This window comes from Fragaria vesca, linkage group LG3 (assembly GCF_000184155.1).
Source record: "Fragaria vesca subsp. vesca linkage group LG3, FraVesHawaii_1.0, whole genome shotgun sequence".
NCBI classification, from domain to species: domain Eukaryota; kingdom Viridiplantae; phylum Streptophyta; class Magnoliopsida; order Rosales; family Rosaceae; genus Fragaria; species Fragaria vesca.
Genome location: NC_020493.1, coordinates 11,495,764 through 11,504,547, shown reverse-complemented (window position 1 = coordinate 11,504,547; position 8,784 = coordinate 11,495,764). Strand labels below are relative to the sequence as shown.

The window sequence follows — 8,784 nt, the reverse complement described above, 5'->3', positions numbered from 1 at the left end:
GTAGTAGTAGAGAGAGAGAGAGAGAGAGAGAGAGAGAGAGTTTTCAGAGGAGGAGGATGAGAGACTAAGAGTGTAGATCGGGGGAAGGTTGAGCAGGAGATATTAAGTTATGGGTAATGTTGTCTTTTTGATATGAATAATTGGAATAGGCTAATGCAAAAAATTTTCATTGAAATGGGCTCTTGAATCTCCGTTTTTAACTAAATGGGTATTTTCCCTAAAGGAAAACGTTATTCTGTAAAAAACACTAGTGAGAAAAATGAAATTTGACCGGAAAAAATAAGGCAGAGAACTTGTTAGTGAGAAGCTGTACAAGGCAAACCTGTGGGCCACAATTTTTATACTCTCTCAATCTCTCTCCTCTTGAAATCGCTGCGGAGCAGCAAACAATAATTATACAGTATTTCTATATTGAGGCATGAATTAAGGATTAGTGTGCCCCATTTAGCCCTGGGTCTAGTGCGGTCGCCCTGGCTGCACTGGGTTTGGGCCGGGTCTGGTTATCATTGATTAAAGAAACAAGTAAATAATTATGTAATGACTATTTACCCTTTTAAAAGTTCTCATGTGTCATACAATTAGACACATTTACAATAAGTATATTATATCATATGGTATGATAGACAAATCTGATTATTAGAGGTAGAGTTACAAAAAGGTGCTGCCATGGCGGGAAGTCATTGGTGCACAGTTACAGTTGAAGGTAAAGTTGGAAAGCCAATAGAGGCAAGTAGGTAACGTTTCAAAATAGCCGGCCATCATAATCTGACTAGATTGCTTCACCAAAGTTGATTTGGTTTACATAGAGTACATTTTATAACATCATATATATGTCAAAACAAAGCGACACAAAATGACCATTTCAAAATAACCTTACCAGCGCCCATGAAAAAGGAAAATACTTGCATCCAAATTTGTTTGAATGTCTGCGTCTAAACTGTATCATATTTGCATATGTTGGAAAAATATATATCCATGATCAAATCGTTCATACATTAAGTCAACCTTTAATGATCATCCGAGCAAAAAATTCAAGAAAACAAAAATCGTTTACTAGTTCTGTAACATCAAACAAATGTACGGTTGGTCATAAGACTGCTAACATACGGTTGTAACTGTTCATTTAGTTTACTGTCCAAAAAGTGGATGGCTTCTGCAACACCTACATTTTTTGTTTATTTAGTACAGTTGTGACTAAATCATTTCTACTTTAATTAATTGATTGTCACTGAGAAGATCTTTAGAAAACTAATGCTCCGATCATGATAATATCATCCATATAATATAAAAAAGATATTAGTGAATCATGAGTTCATGACTAAGGGAGTTAGCTAGGGATTGAGTTTGAAATATTTTGATTCGAGAAGACATCAAAAATAAAAATAAAAGGTTTCAGATTACTTGAATATTATCATGATCTGTGTGTTGTGTTTATATTATTCACCATGTTGTAATCAATTAGGTTTCAGATATAGATGATCAAGTTATGCCGCCCATGTTGATCAGTTTACAATATATTGCGAGTGTTCTATCATAGTCATATCATTAGCTTTCTGATCTAGTGATCTATAAATAAGATTATCAATTCATCACAAACTTGACCCTTACTATGAAAACCAAACGGATATAAGAGATGGCGTCTAAAAAATATGAAAATTTACAGCTTCTCTGTACTATATGTTAATTTATCTGCAAGTTATTTGACTAATGGTATGGAAAAGTTGGAAGAAGCCTCAGTAATTCATCTTTTTGGAATAACATCCTGTGTAATTAACAATGATTTTGATGTTAATCTTGTGCTTACTACACTTCCAGAGTACAAAGACAAAGATCAAATGCATGAAGAAAACAAATAAGCTAGCTAGCCATCATAAATAAGGCCATCTTTTGTTGTCATTGCTAGGTGACGCTTGGATTTACAGAAGCATATGCAAGCAGCTCTGCATTGCTCTCAAATAAGGCCATGGTTTCATGGTTCATAGTCAACCATACTTCTATTCCATTCCCATCTCTTTTATCCAACATAACAATTATATTTTCAATTGAAACGCTAGCAATGCTCACCCAGTTTGGCTTTCCCCATCCAAAATCTGCTTCATAAAACGGAAACCTACACCAACTTGTGCAGCTATAGAACCCCATGGCATCACTTTTTTTCAGGTTCTTGTACTTATCTTTGATCCCTTGCCATGCTTCATCAGAACCAAATATGGTTTCTGTTATAGCAGCATAATTTTCAATCCCTTCCCTGAATTTGGAAACCAAGTCTTTTAGATCTATGGCCACACTAGTACCGTCTTCAACTTCAACCTTTGATCTAAAAAAACCTACAACATTCCCAGCACAATTTTCAGGCAAGGGCGGCACAACTCTTTTACGCAAGTTCACATCTTGGCTAAACACTGATGGCCTTTGAGATCCTGATTTTGATGTGGACGCTTCGATTGCACATTTCCAAATGAGTGCTGAAATCGCTTCTACACGTGTAGGTTTTGGCACAGATGGACTAGCTACTTTAGATTGTAGAGCAGAAATGTTTGCGCCATCAAACACAAACCTCCTTGTTATATTGATATGATTTTTGGAGTATACTCGGGCTGGTGGCTGTGAGGAGTCACTAGATTTCTCTAGTGGAGGAAAAAGAGATGCTGAACCAAATTCCGGAAGTGTTACCTATAACAAGTAGTAGAGATATCAGAACTAAATTCTTGAATGTTACAAAAATGAATAAGTACTGAAATATAAGAAGAATCATATATGTATATATACCTCACTATCAGTGATGGATGTATTTGTTGTTTGAGCCCAGCAATTGATAAATGTGGACAGTGTGGAGGCATCAGCAATTTTATGTGAAATACTGAAACCAAGTGCCATCCCACCACACTCAAACAAGCTGACTTGCACAAGAAGTAAAGGACCACTCCCTGCCTCCTTGGATAAGATTTCAGCAGGAAGGAACTGTTCTAATATCTTGACTGCCGGATTTTCGAGAAAATCGGATAAGGAACAGCTGACTTGCGCTTTGACAAATTCAGCTCCATCATCGTTACATTCGACAACTGTACTACCTTTAATTCTTCCTGCTAAAGGGTAGAAGTGAGTGAGAGTTTTAGCTAATGATTCTGTCAGATGCTCACATATTTCAAGCTTACTAGTAGATTCAGTATTTGGAAAGAAGAGAAGGAGTGGAGTGTAAATGGTAATTGCCATCTGATCGAAAAATGAAAGCTCAAAATTTCTAAGGTGATGAGGAGTTGGGGAGGATGGCTTAATTATCTGCCTCTCAATGATTTCAATCTTCATCTGTGCAGACATCCTGATTCCTTGACTTGGTACTGAGCAATGGAACCTTGTATATATAACAGTCCAAGTCTACAACGGTTCAGAAATGATAATTATAATATATCCTAACAAAAATATGCACAGTAGTCCATTTTTCCAAGAGGCCTCTTATTTTTACAACAAGTTCTAAGGTTGAATGGAAAAATATGCACAGCAGTCCATTTTTAAAAGTTCTGTCAGATTGAGGAACAGGGTTGGAAGTGAAGTTGGAACAGAGACAACCAGTATCAAAACATCTTCTAGGAGACACAAGAAGCTGTTTGCTTCAGGTCCTAATCCACGACAGAAGGGTTGAGAGAGGCATCTGCTAACAGCTCCTCATTATTTTCACCTATGGCTATGTTGGTCTATTTTTCTCAAAAGCCAAGTTTGCTTCTATGCGATCTCCATCGCTTGTATCCATCAACTACTTAATCAATTTTTTCGTTGAATAATTGCTAAAGTTAGTTCCTTAACAATGAAATATGTCTAATATAAGAAAGCCAAGTCTGGAATGATTAGTCTGAAAACCTGACCATATGTACAGAAATGATATTCTATGCACTTATTCTACAACTAATTGTAAGGTTGAATTGAAAGATGAATAGTTTTATTTTTAAAATTCAGTCATATTTGAAACAGAGACGGCTAGATGGTATCAGAATGTCATTTAAGTTTTGATTTAGGTACGTACCAGCTAAATGATAAGCAGGGATTAAAGAAGCATTGCTAGTTGCTCCTCATTGTTTTCAAATATGGCCATGTCTTCTTCTTTATCTATCACTAGCATCTATGAATCAATCACTAGTATCTCGTTCTTAGCAACTCAATGATCTTATTGAGCACGTAACTCCTTGGTTATGCAAAGGGGAAGAAGGGAGTCAGGGTTTCAGAATTCAGATTCAGAAGCTTGGTTCTTGATGATCAACAACATTATTGACCTCGGGATAAAACAAAACTAGTGGGAAATAAAGGCCCAAACTAAAGGCCCAGCCTTGCAAGCCCAATACGGGTATGTCTTCCAGTGTGTGCCGAGTCCCACTCTTTCTTCTTCACTCCTCTTCAACTCCTCAACTCTTCTTCTTCAAAGTTGAGTTCGTTGGTGAGTTTGGTCCCTGTTCTATAAGCCCGCAAAATGGTTGGGCTGTGTTCTTGGCGCCAACTCCTTCTGGGAAACAAAACTGAGGTTTGATGCTTCATTTCCCCTTTTTTACAGTCAGTCTATACTCATATTACTCAAGGATCTATACTTTAGCCATTGATTCGATACCTTAGATTGTATAGGCAGTGTTTGAGCCCAGTGGATAATTTGGTCCAAGACTCGCAATAAGTTGTGGATAGCATTTGGGCCAGTACTTGTGGCCTTTCTTTAAATGTGAAGCCCATGTAGAGTGGCGAGCTCTGGAAGCGCGCGAGGTAGGATTTGACCAGGACTCTGATACCTCGCGAGGTCTGCGTTTCAGCTCGTATAGGAGTCTACAGTGTTTGGCGAGGCGGGACAGTATTAGAGTCCTAAGCGGAGTCCGTTATAACACGTAGATAGCGCAGTTCGTGGGCGAGCCATGTTCCTGTGGAATTCTAGTTGTTGAGTCCGAATGGGTTTGTGATTTATCTCTATCAGCTAGCCGTGGATTGCTATGTAAAGGAGCTCAAGGATTATTCAACACACACAATCAAATCATACAAAACTACAAACAAATCTTCGAGCATCCTCGAAACCCTAAAGTTCTAAATACACCTTGCCTTAGTTCTCAGAGCCCGTTCGGACTCGCCCTTTCTTCCTGATTATTGCTCTGCTCGCTCTAACAGTGAGTATCGATTCACAGGTGAACAGAGGTTTGCTCGTAATCCCTCATCCGCGAGGTGGCACCGGAAACCCTTTCGCTTGATTAGAAGTCCAGCACAGCTAGCGCACTCATTCCGCTCCCGCGCGGTGGCACGCCCCTCAACCTTGTTTTTTACTTTTGACGTCACCGGAGTTACAACTCTACCCCTGTTGAGACGCGTGGCCAAAACAGGCAGAGCCATCGCTTTTTGTTGTAGGAACGCAATAGATTTCAGTGTTTTTATTTTGTTTCCCTCATGCATGGAAGTCATTCAAGTATGTAACTGTCAAGAATAGGTATGTATGGTATAATTCCCAGATGTATTCTTTTCCAAATTGGAGGATATTTATGGTAGTACAAATTACCTACAACTAAGTGTGAAAGGTAATAAAATAGTTGAGCTAAGAGCTATGTATGAAAGATGATACAAAGGTCAAGTAATGCAACTACATTAATGCAGTAGATTTCATGTCTGTTGTAGTCCAGAGTTGCTGCTTGTATGGAGCAGCTCACTCAACAGTAACTTTATGGTGTATACTGTGGAAAGGCATGGTTCAATCACCAGTAATCGCAAATCTTAATATAAATGGAAGCAATCTTTTGGGAAATAGTGGTAAATCAACAAACTTTATTTCTCAAGCATGAAAGGGATATTAGTCATATTACTAGTGTTTATGATTGCCTTTTCTGTTGGGAGATTATGGTTTGAGGGTAGAGTTCATTGTATTCTCTGACTGTTCTTATATGGCAAATTTAAGACGGATGAAACCTCAGTCTGTCATGGATCAATCATATATGCTGTCTTAATGATCGTCATGTTTATTTTGCTTGCCTTCACATTTATGCTATTGTGGAGATCATGCATAGCTTACCTTTCATTCCTCAACAACTTGCTCTAGAACTTCATCAAGTATTGGAAGAATATTGGAGGTATGGCTGTAGTATGCAAGAATGGTTGTATCCTTCGGATACATGGGTGTTGTGGTCTCCCAGATCTGAGGATACATGGCTGCTGTGATCTCATTCCAGACTTACCGTTTACTGTTTATATCATACATTTACACTTTACATTACTTGTATATCAGAGTTGCTATGTAAGATTTGAACTAATCTAATTTAAGTTGACTTTAAAGGTGTGAGATTGTGCAAGTGTGTGACAGCTCTCCTCTTCTGCAGCAGCATGTGTTGCTGGTCTCCTAAAACAACATGGTGGTCTCAGTTTCTGTGCCACAGCTGTGCTGCCTTGTTACTTTAGGTTAGTCTTGTGTGCGTAGATGTATGAGTGATGAAGTGTGTTTCTCACCCAACTTCTTCTATATATAGTTTAGTGTTGTAACCTTATTACTTACCAAGAAAAATATCAGAAAAGCTTCCGCAACTTTGTCTTTAGTTTTTCCACATCAAGACAAGTAGTGATATGATGAAGACATTTAAGCATCGTTACAAGAATCAAATAAAGCAGACTTTATTTTTCAAAAAGCAACACAAGCGTCAAAGTAATGAAATATATGAAATTATGAAAGTAACATCCAAGAAGATTCAGAGGATGTTCTTTTTTATTTTTCGCTACTAGCTAAACAGCAGCTGGATTTAGAAATGCATATTCAAGCAGCTCCTTATTGCTAGTGATTATGGCCATATCTTCTTCTTTCAAAGCCAAGGACACTTCTATTCCCTTTCCATCTCTCGTATCTGTCAATTGAATTGTGTTCTTGGCTGACATAGTGCGGATACTCACCCATGATGGCTTACCCCATCCAAAATTGGCCTCATAGAAGGGAAATCTGCACCAGCTGCTGCAACTATAGTTGTCTATACCATCCTTTGTCATGAGGTTCCCAGATTCTTGTATGGTCTGACATACGTCCTGCGAACCAACTCCATTAGGATACTTTTCTTTAAATTCCTCAATGCCTTTCCTGAAATTAGCAACCAAGCTTTGGAGATCTACTTCACTTTCCATTGTCATTGATGCAAAGAACCAAACAAAATTCCCCAGTGAGTCTTCTGTCAAGGGCTGCCCTGATCTTTTCCGCATGTTCACCACTTGACACCACACAGATGGCCTCACAGAACCTGAGTTTGATCTCGATGCCTCTGTAGCACATTTCCAAATGAGTGCAGATACAACTTCAACACGTGTGGGATTTGGCACAGCAGAGCTGGCAGCTTTAGACTTAAGATCATCAATCTTTGAGGCTTCAAACACAAATCTTTCAGTGACCGATTTCTCTATAGCAAATTCAACAATAGGTTGTCGCGAGTTGAAGAAATCTAGTGGTGGACAGACAGAAGCCACAACACCAAATTCTACAGCTGGAACCGCTATATGATCACTAGCACTGGAGCCTAGGGAAACTGCAGCCCAGCTATTAATGAACTTGCTGAATGTAAAAGCATCACCAACCTTATGTGAGATATTGACTCCAATTGCCATCCCACCACATTCAAAGAAGCTGGCCTGGACTAGTAGAAGGTGGCCTGCGACTTCTTGTGTGGATGCTATATCAGCTGGAAGCAGTTGTTTTAAAACCTTGTGATCGGGTTTTTCCAAAACTTTGGATATGGGACAATTCACTTGGGCTTGAAGAAATGCTGCCCCATGGTCATTGCAACATATTGAAACATTATATTCAAATTTCCCTGCAAAGGGGTAGAATTGACAGAGGGTCTTAGACAATGATGTTTTTAGAAGGTTTGATCTTTCAGCAGCCAAAGAATGATGATCACCATTGATCTCATCCCTATTATTGGGATAGAAGAGAAGTAGTGGGACATAAAATTCAGGTTGAAGCTGATCAAAAACAGAAAGGCTCAAACTTTCAAGGTGGGGAGGAGTTGGAGAGGATGGTTTGATTGTTTCTTTGTGAATGACTACAACCTTAATCTCTGAACCCATCTTGCTCCACACTGAGCTTTCATAACAAAGACCCTCCATATAAAGATGCAGATGGGCAGCTCCTGTTTAATGTAACTATTTAAGTCAACTTGTTTTATTTTATTTTGGTCTCAGTCAACATTCATCACCTATATCTATCATGTTTTCTGGGGTTGTATGTATAATTTGCTCATTTTTCCAACTTTTTAGACTGAAACTCCTTAAGATTTATAATTGCCAAAATACAGCCGGTATTCATAAAAATTTGGTAGCAACCTATGAATCTTTGGCATTACTGATCTTTTAAAATGTATAATCCAAATTGGAATCAGTCTGAAAGAGATGTAGTGTCTGCTATAGCATGCTTTCTATGCTTTCTATACCTACTATAGCTTTTTACTCTTTGGCTTTGATACCCACTATACCCACTACACAATTTTTTATTCTTTTAGATTGCATTGCATCAAATAACTTTAATATTTAAGTTGCTTGTAGTCATTGTTTGTAGACTATATAAATAATAGTATGAAGATAAGAACTATGATATACTGATTGATGATGATTTGATAGTGATAATAAAAATTTATTTGTAGGACTTGATGTATATGGTCATGATCTCAACTTTGATCCCTAAAGCCATCTTGATCTATACTCAAGTTTACAAAGACTTACAAGAGGTATATACTCAAGTTTACAAAGACTGACAATTTGATCATATTGTTCTTTATAACTTATTGTATCATCCAGCACTGTTGT

The 8,784-nt window shown here is 38.1% G+C and overlaps 2 protein-coding genes across 2 annotated transcripts; both read right to left on the bottom strand.

Annotated features, from left to right (window-relative positions):
• Window positions 1–1,751: 1,751 nt before the first annotated feature.
• On the bottom strand, window positions 1,752–3,360 carry LOC101304075 (vinorine synthase-like). The gene is made up of 2 exons (XM_004294159.1): window positions 2,770–3,360; window positions 1,752–2,673 (listed from the first exon to the last, which is right to left on the bottom strand). Exons 1-2 carry the CDS (start codon window positions 3,316–3,318, stop codon window positions 1,900–1,902), a joined length of 1,323 nt encoding a protein of 440 aa, XP_004294207.1. The 5' UTR covers window positions 3,319–3,360; the 3' UTR covers window positions 1,752–1,899.
• Window positions 3,361–6,592: 3,232 nt separating this feature from the next.
• Window positions 6,593–8,056, bottom strand: LOC101304656 (BAHD acyltransferase At5g47980-like). The gene has a single exon (XM_004294161.1). It carries the CDS (start codon window positions 8,047–8,049, stop codon window positions 6,724–6,726), a length of 1,326 nt encoding a protein of 441 aa, XP_004294209.1. The 5' UTR covers window positions 8,050–8,056; the 3' UTR covers window positions 6,593–6,723.
• Window positions 8,057–8,784: the final 728 nt, after the last annotated feature.

Coding starts and splice junctions, on each gene's coding strand:
- LOC101304075 (XM_004294159.1), bottom strand. CDS start 3,318: ATGTCTGCACAGATGAAGATTGAAATCATTGAGAGGCAGATAATTAAG. Junction 2,674..2,769: donor CATCCATCACTGATAGTGAG/GTATATATACAT, acceptor TACTTGTTATAG/GTAACACTTCCGGAATTTGG.
- LOC101304656 (XM_004294161.1), bottom strand. CDS start 8,049: ATGGGTTCAGAGATTAAGGTTGTAGTCATTCACAAAGAAACAATCAAA.